At 35.4% G+C, this 16,726-nt stretch overlaps 1 protein-coding gene across 1 annotated transcript in view; it reads left to right on the forward strand.

Moving 5' to 3' along the window:
• The window catches only part of LOC127837423 (protein GPR107-like), a 38,661-nt gene extending 22,562 nt beyond the window's left edge, over window positions 1-16,099 (forward strand). Inside the window, exons 11-17 of the mRNA XM_052364481.1 lie at window positions 2,752-2,827; window positions 5,806-5,997; window positions 7,933-8,063; window positions 9,170-9,263; window positions 9,466-9,513; window positions 10,492-10,655; window positions 12,291-16,099. Of these exons, the coding sequence (XP_052220441.1) occupies window positions 2,752-2,827; window positions 5,806-5,997; window positions 7,933-8,063; window positions 9,170-9,263; window positions 9,466-9,513; window positions 10,492-10,655; window positions 12,291-12,399 (814 nt within the window). The 3' untranslated portion in view covers window positions 12,400-16,099. The remainder of the gene's footprint in view (window positions 1-2,751; window positions 2,828-5,805; window positions 5,998-7,932; window positions 8,064-9,169; window positions 9,264-9,465; window positions 9,514-10,491; window positions 10,656-12,290) is intronic.
• Window positions 16,100-16,726: the final 627 nt, after the last annotated feature.

The following is a 16,726-nucleotide window of genomic DNA, read 5'->3' on the forward strand; positions in this document are numbered from 1 at the left end:
TAAGGCAACATGAGGTTGGAATGAGGTCCTGTGTAAATCCAAGTAAGGCAACATGAGGTTGGAATGTGGTCCTGTGTAAATCCAAGTAAGGCAACATGAGGTTAGAATGTGGTCCTGTGTAAATCCAAGTAAGGCAACATGAGGTTGGAATGTGGTCCTGTGTAAATCCAAGTAAGGCAACATGAGGTTAGAATGTGGTCCTGTGTAAATCCAAGTAAGGCAACATGAGGTTAGAATGTGGTCCTGTGTAAATCCAAGTAAGGCAACATGAGGTTGGAATGTGGTCCTGTGTAAATCCAAGTAAGGCAACATGAGGTTGGAATGTGGTCCTGTGTAAATCCAAGTAAGGCAACATGAGGTTAGAATGTGGTCCTGTGTAAATCCAAGTAAGGCAACATAAGATGGGAATGTGGTCCTGTGTAAATCCAAGTAAGGCTACATGAGGTTTGAATGTGGTCCTGTGTAAATCCAAGTAAGGCAACATGAGGTTGGAATGTGGTCCTGTGTAAATCCAAGTAAGGCAACATGAGGTTAGAATGTGGTCCTGTGTAAATCCAAGTAAGGCAACATGAGGTTGGAATGTGGTCCTGTGTAAATCCAAGTAAGGCAACATGAGGTTGGAATGTGGTCCTGTGTATATTCAAGTAAGGCAACATGAGGTTAGAATGTGGTCCTGTGTAAATCCAAGTAAGGCAACATGAGGTTGGAATGAGGTCCTGTGTAAATCCAAGTAAGGCAACATGAGGTTGGAATGTGGTCCTGTGTAAATCCAAGTAAGGCAACATGAGGTTAGAATGTGGTCCTGTGTAAATCCAAGTAAGGCAACATGAGGTTGGAATGTGGTCCTGTGTAAATCCAAGTAAGGCAACATAAGATGGGAATGTGGTCCTGTGTAAATCCAAGTAAGGCAACATGAGGTTGGAATGTGGTCCTGCGTAAATCCAAGTAAGGCAACATGAGGTTAGGATGTGGTCCTGTGTCAATCCAAGTAAGGCAACATAAGATGGGAATGTGGTCCTGTGTAAATCCAAGTAAGGCAACATGAGGTTGGAATGTGGTCCTGTGTAAATCTAAGTAAGGCAACATGAGGTTGGAATGTGGTCCTGTGTATATTCAAGTAAGGCAACATGAGGTTGGAATGTGGTCCTGTGTAAATCCAAGTAAGGCAACATAAGATGGGAATGTGGTCCTGTGTAAATCCAAGTTAGGAAACATGAGATTGGAATGTGGTCCTGTGTAAATCCAAGTAAGGCAACATGAGGTGGGAATGTGGTCCTGTGTAAATCCAAATAAGGCAACATGAGATTGAAATGTGGTCCTGTGTTAATCCAAGTAAGGCAACATGATATTGGAATGTGGTCCTGCGTAAATCCAAGTAAGGCAACATGAGGTTCTAACATGAAGATGTTGTATCTGATGTCAAAATATTCAACAAATTCAGTGATTTACAAATTTGTTATTATTTAAGTGAGAATCTTTGAGAAAGATGTCTGCTCAATATTATAATATCTCAATGCAACTTTATATAAGGTAAGCTTAAATAGAGACCTAAATTTCTTTTGAAACGGGGCTCAGCAGGGCAAGTTTAATGTCCTTGGAACTTAAAATAGAAAAATGGTTTTCGCTCAATTACTTGAGTTTGGAGTGGGTGGAGATATTGTTTGTAAGTAACCTACATGCCTAGTTTGGGATTGCACTTTGTGTCGGTCCAGTAAATGGTACCGTTACAAAATAAACAAATCTGTTTCCGCTTAATTACTAATATTTGAAACACAGTGCTACAAGGTAAATGAGTGGAAAGATAGCTCACCTGCAGAGTTTGCTTGGATGATCATGGGGTCCAGTGTCAGTATAAAGGTCAAGCTACTGGAAATAGTGCTGCAGTATCTGCTCAATTAATTTAGTCTTGAATGAGTTATTGCACTAAAATTTAGTGGTTGCTTCCATGTAGTACCAGTGTTTTTTTTCGTTCAAATATGGGTCCGGTACGGGGACCCATTCCCAATGGAAAAAAGTATATATTTTTTTCCAAATGGGACCTAAAAATTCCCAATGGAAGGTTTCAAAGTAAGTTTTTTTTTTTAAATAAGCCTTAACATGTCAATTATCTCCAAATCCAGCTTTATCAGTTGACTTTTAGAAAATATAATATTGAAATCACTTTTATTATCAATTTTAAAGTATATGTAAGCATAAAATCAACAAAATTAATTTCCCATTTTTAGTCAAATAGACGCGATTTTTCCAAATCTAAAGGGACCCAGCCCAATTCCCTAAATGATAAAAAAACACTGAGTGCTAGCTTGGGATTGCAAATGGGCCTCGAGATAAAGGTCTCTGTTGCTAAGAATAGAAAAACAATTATTTCTCTATGAGTTGAGTTTGGATGAAATCATTGCGCTAAAATTGTGTTTGGAGATAGCCTAAATGCAGGTCTTATTTTATTTTTTTGAAATTACATTACCATATTAGACAATTACATCTGGTTTGCCATGTTTCTTGTTTTCTCTATTATTAATGTGTCATTATTTGACCAAATTAATACATCATTCACAGATAAATTTTGCCCATAAGTTTGAAAAAGCCCTATAATGTGAGGAAATTAGCTCTCTTGTTTATTCAAAATGTTGTATGAATGATCCTGTATTGTAGCAACAATTAGCTTAAATTTATTAAAAAGTTTAATAAGAATTTCTCACCTGATAAGTTTTTTCAAGTTTGATTTTTCCTCAATTCCCTATTTTGTTGCAGGGATCCAGTGTACAAGATCCATTACCTGATGCTGTCGGTGGTGTTTGTGAAGAGTCTCTCATGCCTGTTCAGTGCAGTAAGTGTCACATCTAAATGCTTTCTCCCCAACATTTATATTAACTCTAATTGAATAACTTTGAATAACTGCTCCTGGATTGCTCTTGAATGGTATTATGAAATGATGGAATAACTTTGAATAACTGCTCCTGGATTTCTCTTGACTGGTTTTATGAAATGATGGAATAACTTTGAATAACTGCTACTGGATTGCTTTTGACTGGTATTATGAAATGATGGAATAACTTTGAATAACTGCTCCTGGATTGCTCTTGACTGGTATTATGGAATGATGGAATAAATCTGAATAACTGCTCCTGGTTTGCTCTTGACTGGTATTATGAAATGATGGAATAACTCTGAATAACTGCTCCTGGATTGCTCTTGACTGGTATTATGAAATGATGGAATAACTCTGAATAACTGCTCCTGGATTGCTCTTGACTGGTATTATGAAATGATGGAATAACTTTGAATAAGTGCTCCTGGATTGCTCTTGACTGGTATTATGAAATGATGGAATAACTTTGAATAACTGCTCCTGGATTGCTCTTGACTGGTATTTTGAAATGATGGAATAACTTTGAATAACTGCTCCTGGATTGCTCTTGACTGGTATTATGAAATGATGGAATAACTTTGAATAACTGCTCCTGGATTGCTCTTGACTGGTATTATGAAATGATGGAATAACTTTGAATAACTGCTCCTGGATTGCTCTTGACTGGTATTATGAAATGATGGAATAACTTTGAATAACTGCTCCTGGATTGCTCTTGACTGGTATTATGAAATGATGGAATAACTTTGAATAACTGCTCCTGGATTGCTCTTGACTGGTATTATGAAATGATGGAATAACTTTGAATAACTGCTCCTGGATTGCTCTTGACTAGTATTATGAAATGATGGAATAACTTTGAATAACTGCTCCTGGATTGCTCTTGACTGGTATTATGAAATGATGGAATAACTTTGAATAACTGCTCCTGGATTGCTCTTGACTGGTATTACTGGATTGCTCTTGACTGGTATTACTGGATTGCTCTTTACTGGTATTACTGGATTGCTCTTGACTGGTATTACTGGATTGCTCTTGACTGGTATTACTGGATTGCTCTTGACTGGTATTACTGGATTGCTCTTGACTGGTATTATGAAATGATCCTTTCTCTTCACGCGCATAGAGTATTGTCCCAGATAAGCTTCACCAGTTCTTATAGGTTATGCAGGAACTACACTTTTGGCTTGTATGGAATTTATATTTTAAGGTCAGTCTCTTCTGAACAAAACTCTAGTCAAGGCAGAAAGTGTCATCCCTGATTAATGGGGCGACACTTTACACACATGCACTAGTATCTGTTTTCCAAAAGCATGGCTCAATAAAAACTTGGTTTACGGTGACCTGCCTATTCTTCGTTTTATTGTGACAAGTTGAAAGGTTTTGAATGTTATGTGATTACAAATCTTTGCATCTTTCTGGAGTCATGTTCAAAGGTCTTGAATGTTCTTGAAATATATCGGTCAGTTTCTTTTTAGTTTGCAGATAATGTGTTTGAAACTTTAAAGGAGCTAAACTATAGTAAAAAAGAAAACAGAAAAATTGAAGATTTTTTGTACACACTTTATGTTCAGGTCTGCCCCTGGGTACACATATTTTGTCTAATTTATATCGTTTTGAAGAAAACTGGATAATTTTTAAGAAAAAGGTTTTTAAACAGTGAATATTTTTGATAATTGATAAGTGTTACATAAGTGTGAATTTATGCTATATTACCTAAAAACTCTCATGTCCATCCCTTAATAATGTAGGCAATATATGAACATGCATTAAATGAAAAGCAAATTTGTTTGTCAATTATTAATTTGTATTCAGGCGTGGAGATAACTTAGCCAAATTTGCTCATTCATTACCATTTGCTTATTCATATCATTTGCTAATTTATTGCCATTTGCTCATTTAATGCCGTTTGCTTATTTATTGCCTTTTGCTGGAGGTCAGGAGTTTGATCCCCAGTGTGGGATGGTTCTTTAGATCTCTCACAAAGACACAAATTGCTGGTTCTTCCCAGTAAACAGACTTGAGAGTTTCCAATAAGCCTTAGGCTTTGGCTGCAATCAAGCCAAAAAATAGGTTTAAGAAGGGTCAGATAAAGAAACAAATAAATACTCTGTTTTGCAGATGATCTACCACTTGGTTGGGGTTTAATGCATACGATACTGCACAGGCTAATTAGGGACAACACTTTCCCCTTTTAAGACCGCTCTATCAGGGACAACACTTTCCCCTTTTAAGACCGCTCTATCAGAGACAACACTTTCCCCTTTTAAGAGCGCTCTTTCAGGGACAACACTTTCCCCTTTAAAGACCGCTTTATCAGGGACAACACTTTCCCCTTTTAAGACCGCTCTTTCAGGGACAACACTTTCCCCTTTTAAGACCGCTCTTTCAGGGACAACACTTTCCCCTTTTAAGACCGCTCTTTCAGGGACAACACTTTCCCCTTTTAAGACCGCTCTTTCAGGGACAACACTTTCCCCTTTTAAGACCGCTCTTTCAGGGACAACACTTTCCCCTTTTAAGACCGCTCTTTCAGGGACAACACTTTCCCCTTTTAAGACCGCTCTTTCAGGGACAACACTTTCCCCTTTTAAGACCGCTCTTGTTTTAGATGAACTACCTCTTCATTCAGAAGGAGGGTATTCACTAGCAGGAATGGGCAGTGCTGTGTGTAATGTATGCGCGTTAAGTTTTTTACCATAAGTTTTTTATGCAGTCTGCACAGGCTAATCAGGGACGACACTTTCCGCTTACACCAGATTTTTGTTTTGAAGTGACCTGTAAACAAAAAGTTCAATTAAAGCGGAAAGTGTCATTCCGGATAATCCTGTGTGCATTGCACAGGCTAATCTGGGATGACACTTTACGCATGTGCATTAAGCCCAGTTTTTCCAGAATGATGCGTTATTAATCATAAATACTGCTCTGTTTGGCAGATGAACTACCACTTCATCCAGAAGGAGGGTATCCATGAGAATGCGTGGGCTGTGCTGTTCTACATCGCCTACCTGTCCCGGGGCATCCTGCTCCTCATCACCATCATACTGATTGGCGCAGGCTGGGCCTTCATTAAGCATGTGCTCTCCAAGAGGGAGAAGAAACTCTTCCTCATTGTTATACCACTACAGGTGAGTTCCTCATTGTTATACCACTATAGTTAAGTTCCTCATTGTTATACCTTTACAGGTGAGTTCCTCATCGTATACCTTTACAGGTGAGATTTTAGACGCTGTCTGTTGAGTTGGGTTTGTTATTACCCAGAATAAAACAAGCGACTCTGTCAGCTGGTCTGTCCGCAAAATATGTTCTAAATTTGTGGAAATATATGTTTCCCCATTTTCAACCGATAAAAAAGGAATGTAAAATGTGTCATCTTCTTGAATCGTAACTGTTCAAGACACTTAATTGCCAGTAATCCCATTATTCCTGTGTAATCTGCACTTGAACATTGCTGGCGACATGTGTATGTGGTATCTGGCACGTTTTTTAAACAATGAGTTGTTATGAGTTAGGTATTTTGTTGGGTGAATACATTTTTAGGTTGAATTCACGGTGCATATATCTACATTGACAAATGTTTAAAAAAAACGGCAAGGTCTAACCATCAAATTTTTAAGTATTAAAAAAATAATATATTAGTTATCAACATGTCTACAGATTTGTTTTTGGAATATAACCTGGCTTTTTTTCAGTTAATGGTTTTGCTCAGCCATAAAAATGAAATCCTGATAAAAATTGTTTATTACTGAAAAACTTTATAGAAATTGTTTAAATGATATTAATGATAAAAATTACCAGTAAAAACTGCATCGAAATGAGCTGCACTTTGTGAAAATGGATTTTAATGCATGTGCATAAAATATCGTCCCAGATAAGCCTGTGCAGTCCATACAACCTTATTAGGTGTGCCACTTTTCACTTTTTTAGAAGTTTTTGTTTCAAAGAAGTCTGTACACATATCAAGTCTAGACAAAAAGTGTAATCCCAGATTAGCCTGTGCAGACTGCACAGTCTTATCTTGGAAAGCACTTTACGCACATGTATTAAGGCCTGTTTTACCAGAACGCTGCTCAAATCCTTTTTATGCACCGGGATCGATAGATCAGTCAGTCTGTCTGTCTGTCTGTCTGTCTGTCTGTCTGTCTGTCTGTCTGTCTGTCTGTCTGTCTGTCTGTCTGTCTGTCTGTCTGTCTGTCTGTCTGTCTGTCTGTCTGTCTGTCTGTCTGTCTGTCTGTTCTGTCTGTCTGTCTGTCTGTCTGTCTCATTTTGAGTGGTGAAAAGTCAAGGTCAAGGTCATCCTTCAATGCAAAGGTCAAATATCAATGTATCTTTCTTTCCTAAAACTTTAACCTTAGTTAAAATTTTATCATAACTTTTTTAATATTGAACACAGCAACTTCATATTTGGCATGCATGTGTATCTTGTGGAGCTGCCCATTTGGAGTGGTGAAAGGTCAAGGTCATCCTTCAAAGTCAAAGGTCAAAAATGAAAAATAAAATATTTTCATTTCTCCATTCAATCTATTGCTTCTTATGGAGCTGCACATTTTGAGTGGTGAAAGATCAAGGTCAACCTTCAAGGTCAAAGGTCAACATATAAAAACCATAATTTTTCATAACTTTTTAAATATTGAACACAGCAACTTAATATTTGGCATGCATGTGTATCTCGTGGAGCTGCACATTTTCAGTGGTGAAAGGTCAAGGTCATCCTGTAAGGTCAAAGGTCAAAAATAAAAAAATTCATTGTTCCATTAATTCTCTTACTTCTTGTGGAGCTGCACATTTTGAGTGGTGAAAGGTCAAGGTCAACCTTCAAGGTCAAAGGTCAAAAAATAAAAAACTTAAATTTTCATAACTTTTTATGCCTCCGGATCGAATGATCGGGGCATATTGTTTTTGGCCTGTCTGTCTGTCATTCCGTCATTCTGTCACAAAACTTTAACCTTTCAGTAAAGTTTTGCAATCTCATGGAGCTATACACAAGTGCATGAGGCTTGTCTGAGACTGTGAGGCACCGCTATACACAAGTGCATGAGGCTGGTTTTTTCCGTCTTCTTCAGATACTGAGCAACATTGCGTGGATCATTGTGGAGGAGAGTGAGGAGGGTAATTCCCAGTACACGACCTGGAAGCAGATCTTTGTGCTCATTGACTTGCTATGCTCCGGGGCCATTCTATTCCCTGTTTTCTGGTAGGTGGTACTTACTGCTGTCACAATAAGTGTTGTTTTTTCACCTTTTTTGAAATGGGGCAGGGGCCCTTTTGATTGTTAAAAATTGGGTTGTTTTGTCAGAAATTTGGAAATTGTTTTTTTTTTTCGCCTACAATTACTTTAAAATGAGAATGAATCTTTTCGATATTATACTTTCTAAGGTTCAACTTACAGAGCTGGATAGGGAGATGAACAAAATATTTGGATTTATAAAAAAATATATAGATAAAAAATATTTGAAAAATTGTGAATTTAAGGCTGTCATCGGGTGAATACATGTATGTAGTTTTTGGCATTGGGAATGGGATCTTAAAACCTTTTTATGCTCCGCCTAAGGGGAAGGGATATAGAATAAGCATTGTCTGTCCATCTGTGTGTCACAGCTATAGCTTAGAAACTATATAAGATATGAACATGAAACTTCATGGGTGTATAGATATCAATGAGGAGAAGTGTCATGCACACAAACCATAACCTTCACTTTTATATAATAGTTATTGCCCTTTGTTGTTTCTATATATAGTTATCTATATCTCAGATACAAGATTTCAACATGAAACTTCATGAGTTTATAGATATCAATGAGGAGCAGTGCCATGTACCAAATCCATAACCTTACACTTCCTTAAAAAAGAGTTATTGCCCTTTTGTTTTTTTTGTAACATGAAACTTTTCAAGGAAATCTCAGATACGATAAAAGATTATCATATCGATATATCTCAGATAGGATAAAAGATTTCAACATGAAACTTCATGGGTGTGTAGAGATCAATAAGGACAAGTGCCATGCACATGATGAACCATAACCATGAGTTATTGCTCTTTGTTGTTTTGGTATGATGTAAGAAAATGCTCAACAGAGCATTCCTATGCTTGAAAAACCAGGAATGTTGTGTTGTTGTTGTTGATGTTCTTTAACAATATTGGGATATGGGTATTGCATTACTTTTTGCATACTAACCCAGTATCCAGATGTACAAATATTCATTGACATGATCACATTCCTATTTTGAAAGCCTCACAGAATAAGTTATCTGTATTTAACACTAACCTAACAATGCATATAATACGTGGTCATTTTGCAGGTCAATCAGTCATCTTCAACAAGCCGCCATGGCAGATGGAAAAGCGGAGTTCAGTCTAACAAAGCTCAAACTATTTAAACACTTCTATATAATGGTAAGTTAGCTTTGATTTGCTTTGTAAAAGATTTCACCATTCGAGGACTTTTTAATTTCACAACAAATAGTGATTTATGATCAATTAAATTTTGTTTATCAAATAAAGGGTATATGAAATATTGAAAGGATATTATTAAGAATTTCCTACATTTACTGATCTACTGATTTATATTAACTTTGTGCCTCTTTCTTATTTTCAGGTGGTGTGCTATATCTACTTCACAAGGATTATTGTGTTCTTATTAAGAGTAAGTTAGTCTTTGCCATATTATAAATTTTTCATTTAAGCTACCTTCCTACATCTGACGTGGCAAAAAAAGGGATCGTTATGTTTAACGTTATAAAGACATTTGTCAATCAAGTGTTGCATGCATCATAAGTTTGTGAAAAGAATTGTGATATTACATTGAAGCTTATCATGATAACTTTTTTGTTAAATATTTATCAAAACTTGCCCCGGAAGCATTTGAAAAATTTGCATTGAGTGTTATACGCAATCATGCACATTTTCAAGTGTGATAAGATGGGTGAATGCTGAACTTGTTTAGGAAAAGTGATGTAAGGAATCGTTTTAAACACAGGCTTGTATGTATGTTCCTGTAGCATAAAAGTGGAAGATGAGAGGATATAAGAGTAGGGGAATTTATGAAATGGCTTAAAGCTTATTATAGTAAGGGCCTTCTTGCACTTGTTTCATTGTTAAACAAAAGGCTGGACCATTGTCAGATCCCATGGTATTATATATAGGGGGCATAACATTTATTACCATAGGTTAACATGCTGACACAAATTCGTTTTCATGAATAGATACCTTTCACATTGAAATCTGGAAAGTATGGCTCATTTAAGCGAATAATGGTAAATTTCATCAAATCAAGCAGATAACAGTATCTGTGACAAAGCAAACAACGCTTGCACTGTAGCTGGTTTGAAAGGGCTTTGTTTGAGAAACCAAGGAGACGTCACATTAATTATTTATGATTACAAACCTAATCGCCAATGGTCATCAAGAAGCGTAGCGTCTTTTAATGAACGTGGGTTCCGACAACAAGAAGGGGCATGTGCTTAGAAATATAATCTTTTATGAAATGTAACATTATAGTAAAAATATAATATATATTATTAAAATATTATTATTATTACATGTATATATATATTGTTAAAAATGTATTATTGATATTGTTAATAGATCAATTATTAAATTATTATAATTGTTATAACTGCAGATGACAGTTCCATTCAAGTACGAGTGGATGAACGAGCTTTTCCGGGAGATAGCGACCATTCTGTTCTTCGTGGTGACTGGTTACAAGTTCCAGCCAGCGACGGACAACCCGTACCTGCAGGTGCCCTCGGATGATGAAGACGAGGAGTATGAAATGGACACCGTGTAAGCAGCTGATCATGTTACCATTAGAGCCGCGTTCTGAGAAAACTGGGCTAAATGCATGTGCATAAATAAAATTGAGCTAACCAGTCTAATATCCATATGGTCTAATTAAACTTGGCCTAACCCTTTTCCTGCTCAGATATGCATTTTGACACATTTGCAGTCCCTGTGTAAATCAAATTAAATTATAGACCTTTCTGAATAAATTAAAATTTTAAAGGCTTCAATTCAAACCCTAAGATATTGATGATCAGCAAACAGCATAAAACCTGAACAGCTTGTGAGTTACTGGCTGGCTGCTCTGGTTGTATGGTGGTTGCATTAAGCTGTTTTCACTTTGTTTCTGACTGAAAAAGGAATAATATTACCATATGAGCCTGGTATCTTAAAAACTGGGCTTAATGCAATGAGTAAAGTGTCGTCCCAGATTAGCCAGTGCAGTCTGCGTAGGCTAATCAGCAACAACACTTTCGTCTTTATGGAATTTTGTTCGGAAAGTTTTGTCCTTGATTAGCCTGTGAAGACTGCACCAGCTAATCCAGGAGGACACTTAACACAACTGAATGACACACATGCACAAAGCCTAGTTTAGCAGAATATGGCTCAAGTTGATGTTGGACAGGCTAACTCAGTTGTATGTGGAGCACTGGACTACAAATCTGAGGATTTTGAGTTTAGTTGTCTTACCCTGTCGGATTACTTGCCTTGTCCTTGTAAAAGTAGATGTTCAGTTGGCTTTCAGTGGAATTGAGTGGCTCAAGTGTGTGCACATAGTAGTGGTAAACCAGCTAACCAAGGTAAAGTATGAGTAGGTTCACTGGCTGTGTTGATTTGATTGATTAACTGTTGAAAGTGACAAAAAACACAATAGAAACTAACTTCACTCTCATTGTCTGAAAGAGAAAATGGCACCAAGAATTTAACAGGCTCTTTTCTGCCTTGCTGACATGTTATGATGTGTGTTTTTTTAAATAATTATTTAATGAAAATGTGTTATTGACATACATATAATCAATACAAAGTGAAAGTATTCCTAAAAATTATTCTTTTTTTTTCCAGAGAAGTTTAGGAATGTCTTGGTTATCTAATTTACCACAGGAATGTTTATTGTATTTGTGTTAGAAGGAGTTATTTGTGTACAACAGCCAGGTGATCACTTAGGCCGTCTTGTTAAGACAAAACTAATAAAAATTATATTTTGCTACAACAGCCTACAGGTATAAATTATACATAGATATCATCAGCATGCCTGTTTGAGACATGCTCAGTAGGTTGTCTAGGATTTATAGACAACTGAGTTTGTTTCTGTTGTTCTAGCTTTACAGATCTGAATTTTAAAACTTCAAGGGTTGAGTGTTAAACAATCGTTTCTGTTATCAAAATGTTCAGCTGATACATCAGTTTTCTACGCAGCACTAGAAAGACTTTGTTCCTTCAGCTGATTGCCTTTGAGGGCCAAGATTGCATCAAAAATAGTTTGCCTCTTAAATGGATTTGTTAAATAATAAAGGATATTACGAATTATTGTGAACCTTATGGAGGTAGGGTATTTTTCTGAAGTTAATTCAATGTGCCAGGAAAATCTCATAGGTAAATTACATTTGGTTGACAATAAGGACTGTTTTCTCATTTCAGTATTGTTGGGCAGTCAGGATTGTTGGATACAGTCAAGAAAGTCAACCAGTCAGGCAAGGAAGATGGGACAGGACTGAAAGTAAGGGAGAGCAGCCATGAGTATGACTGAACGGAGTTATCTGCAATGCTGATTGCATAATTATGTGATAGTGAACAAATGCTCGAGAATTCCGACCACTGTTCAGCTTACTTCTTAATGTGGGAGATGCTTTAATTGTTTTAATTGATTGTGTTTAGTTCATATGACATTGTGACATGTTTTTTGTTAAGTCTATATTATACAGGGAACTTTTTCAAATGATTGTTAAATGTCATTTTCAATTATTTGGAGAAAATACAGGTGTACAATCATGTGCAGATTACTGTGCAATATGTCCTTTCACTGTATTTGCATATTCATGTTGTGTGGTTATTGTTATTTTTAGTCCATCACTGTCAAAGACTTATTTATTGAAATTATTGTGCGGCAAAAGACTTTTTTTGTGGTTTAAATCCGGGCAGCATCTGGAAGTTAGAAATTAAAGGGACTACATCTACAGAGTGGGTAATCACGTGATAGTCAAGATGACGATGTCCATGCCGAGACAGTTATTTTTCGTGGTTGTATACCCTAAATTACTTTTGTTGATGTTTTAAATGACGCTCACTCTCCAGCCATATCAGTAAAAAGGGAATTAGCAATTATTTTGTATTTAAATTCGCTTTATATCTCGACTTTACTCGCCGCAAAATATTTTAGTGCAGCCCTATTTAAGTCATCCCGCTAAGAAATTTTGCAGCGAGTATATCCATGAAATAAACGCCAGTAAATTTCTTGCTAATATGGCTGGAAAGTGAGCGGAATTTAAAAACTTAATACAAGTAATAAAGGGTAACAAATGGCGAAAAATACCTGCCTTTGCATGGACGTCACCATCTTGATAATCACGTGATTACCCCCTCTGATCTATATAACTTTAAGTGGTGTTTTCTTTTTTATGTCCCCCACCACTATAGTAGGGGACATATTGTTTTTGCCCTGTCTGTTGGTTGGTTTGTTGGTTGGTTTGTGTGTTTGTTTGTGCAAACTTTAACATTTGCCATAACTTTTGCAATATTAAAGATAGCAACTTAATATTTGGCATGCATGTGTATCTCTATGGAGCTGCACATTTTGAGTGGTGAATGGTCAAGGTCATCCTTCAGGGTCAAATATATGGGTCAAAATCGCTAATTTAAATGTACACTTTTGCAATATTGATGATAGCAACTTGATATTTGGCATGCATGTGTATCTCATGGAGCTGCACATTTTGAGTGGTGAAAGGTCAAGGTCATCCTTCAAGGTCAAAGGTCAAATATATGGGGACATAGTGTTTCACAAACACATCGCTTGTTTCTTTTTTTTTCTAATTTGTTTCTATAAAATGTCTTATTTAGCATCATCTTATATTTGAGCAACTTCATGGAAGTGAAGCAAATTAAGGTGAGAAAAATCAATTACATCATCGTCATGGCATTAAGAATCCAGTTTTTCCTTGCCAATTTCCTTAAAGCATGGTGGCACAGATATGGTAAAACTGCCTGATATCATGTATCAAACTTTGTTTCATAAAAAAACTAGTGTACATTGATATTTGTTGGATGTAAATTAATCCTTGAACAGTTTCTGGTTAGGTGTTTAAGTATGAAGCAAAAGCAAGGTATTTTGTTTCCTGTTACAGATTTGATTTTGGGAAATATCAACTTAATACCTACACCAGCAATAAATTTGAGTTTCATTTTTGCAGAAATCACGGAAACTTTAAGGGTTCTGCAATGATATGAATACATGGCACTAGTTCACTATAGAGCACCAAGTTTTTTTTATCTTAATCAACAGATTAATTATTGTTCAATTTATTTTTTATTTTAAATCAAAATTTGTACTGTTAATGTTTTCAATGACTGTATTTTATTTCTGAACGGAAATATATAAGATAATTTACCTCTTTATATTGTGTCTTTTGTATTATGTTGTTTTGTGAATTAAATTTTACCATGTGCAAATAACTGCATGAAGTGAATATATGAGAACTGTAGATTGTAAATTGCAAATTCAGAAAACAAAACTGAGTGGTAGGATCATATTTCTGAGAGTTCAGCAATATTTTTCAGTGTCCAATATTATTGTGACTTGAATTGTAAAATTTAAGACTAAAAAATTGCATTTCTAAACAATCCAAGAGTCACTGATTCCAAATGAAAGCCTTAAGCCGTCCTGTAAGGATTAACAAATGTAAATGTCTTGAAACAGCCTGACCGACAGACATTTGGGTGAATCCACTTACTTTTTAGGCACAGGGGGTATCAAAATGTAATTTAAAAAAATTTACACTTGCAAATATTCAATTATAAGTATGCATAAGCTGGAAAGCTTGATTATTTATGCATTGTGTGCTATATTTGGTACATCTATATATTGAGATTCGTTCTTACTATATACAATATATAATGCTAATCTCTAGTTTATCTTGTAAATTGCAAGTATATGATGTTTTCTTTCATTACAAATGTATTTGATGTATCAGAAAATCATATTCCATCATGTTACTATGTGTATGAGATTGTTTTATGAACCTAATGTATTTAATTGAAAGGGTGATTAAAATATATGTTAAGAAAATGGAAGAATTTTGCATGATTTAAATTTTAATTATTTGCTGTTATTTCGTTACTCCTTTCATTGCTTAGAAATTCAAGTGCATGACCTTATTAAAAAATGTTGTATATAATTGTCATTTTGTGTGTATTTAAACATGTTGACACAATTGTACAAGCTGTGCAAATAGTGTATTAAAGGTAAATGTTAAGTTACTGTTGTTGAATAATTATTTAAAGATTTTTGATGATCACTTAGTTGACAGACTTTTTTTAAATAAATTATACTTAAGTATATTTTATTCAGTTTGCTCAATTAGTTTTCAACGTAATTCACAACATAATTCACATCTTACAAGTTTTTATTGAAGATTACAATCCATCTACAATTGCACCAATTTTGTTCCCTATCTGGTACTTCTTGGCAGAATTTCCATGTTTGTTGCCCCAAAAGGTGTCCATTAATTCAATAGTACCATATTTTTCACAAAAAACAAATATCCGGGATTATTAATAACAGTTACATCTTGTGAATGTCACAATGAGAGAGAAAAACAACTTACTTACCAAGAACACACAGTTGGAAACATCCTTCAAGTTTTTTTTAATGCAGGTGCTATGACCAAACATTCTTATTCTTAATTTAATTTTATTAAGATGCCCACACAATATCCATGTCTGTAAACAATAACAATATTGCTGTTTTCAGAACATAAAATTTAGAAAAAAAATAAAACAAATTAATACAAAAGTTGATTTGGCTCAGTTTAGAGTCTCATCATTTTCATGCTAGTATTAAGTATTATAAACTTCATTTGAGCCATGTTCTGGAAAAACTGGGCTAAATGCATGTATGTAAAGTGTTGTTCCTGTTTAGCCTATGCAGTCAGGGACTGCACTTTCAGCTTTTGTAATAAGCCCAGTTGTCCCAGAACCTTTTGTTCTGTATCTCAAAAAAATGTATTGTGATGGCTTATAAAAACCTAAATAAATCAAATGATCTATGTTACCTCTGTTATGGGAGAAGATATTGGGCCCGTTGTCTTTTATTTTTGTGCGTTTAAGCAATGGTACATATCAAAATGTACTCACTGATTTCTAATTTTATTTTTTTTTTCATTCCAGTGATATTCACTTTAACTGCACTGTGCTGTACTTATTTTTAAATTAAAATAAATTATTAAATCATTCATTGTTGTTTGTTTTCTTAACAAAATTCATGCAGAGGCTACCCAAGGCATGTGATGAGGCACAAAGGTGTAAAAAATTATTTACCGAGTTTATGATGTTTTGGTAAGTTAACAATGTTACTCACATGCTGACCCATAGCTCTACAATACTCATAGACCTACAGTACTCGCAATGGTGTAGCGGATATAGCGTCCGTCTAGCTACCTGAAGATAACAGGTTTTGATCCCCTCTTTGGGAGCATTCTCTAAACTAGACACCAAGTACTGGTTCTACCAAAGAGAGAGCGTTTCAATAAGCCTTAGGCAAGTAGGTTTAAACTATTCATACAATAACGTCATGTTAATTATGCTCCATAACTTCCATTCGCTGACATGTCTCCTTTACTTTAAAAGTATAAATATTTTTTTCCAAGAAGTTGAAAACATTTTGGTGTGCTTATAAAGACAATTGAACTTGTAGTGAATACAAACTACTACTCTTTCCTTAGTATTCATCATTTAGGGAAGACGAACTAGATGGGTAAGAAGGGAAATTGCAACTTAAATTGAATTCTAATGTTGGAGCAGTGTACCAAATCGTGAAGTTTCGTACAGGAATTTAATCTCATAGATATTTACCATATACA

This window comes from Dreissena polymorpha, chromosome 7, assembly GCF_020536995.1.
Source record: "Dreissena polymorpha isolate Duluth1 chromosome 7, UMN_Dpol_1.0, whole genome shotgun sequence".
In the NCBI taxonomy this organism is placed as follows: Eukaryota; Metazoa; Mollusca; class Bivalvia; order Myida; family Dreissenidae; genus Dreissena; species Dreissena polymorpha.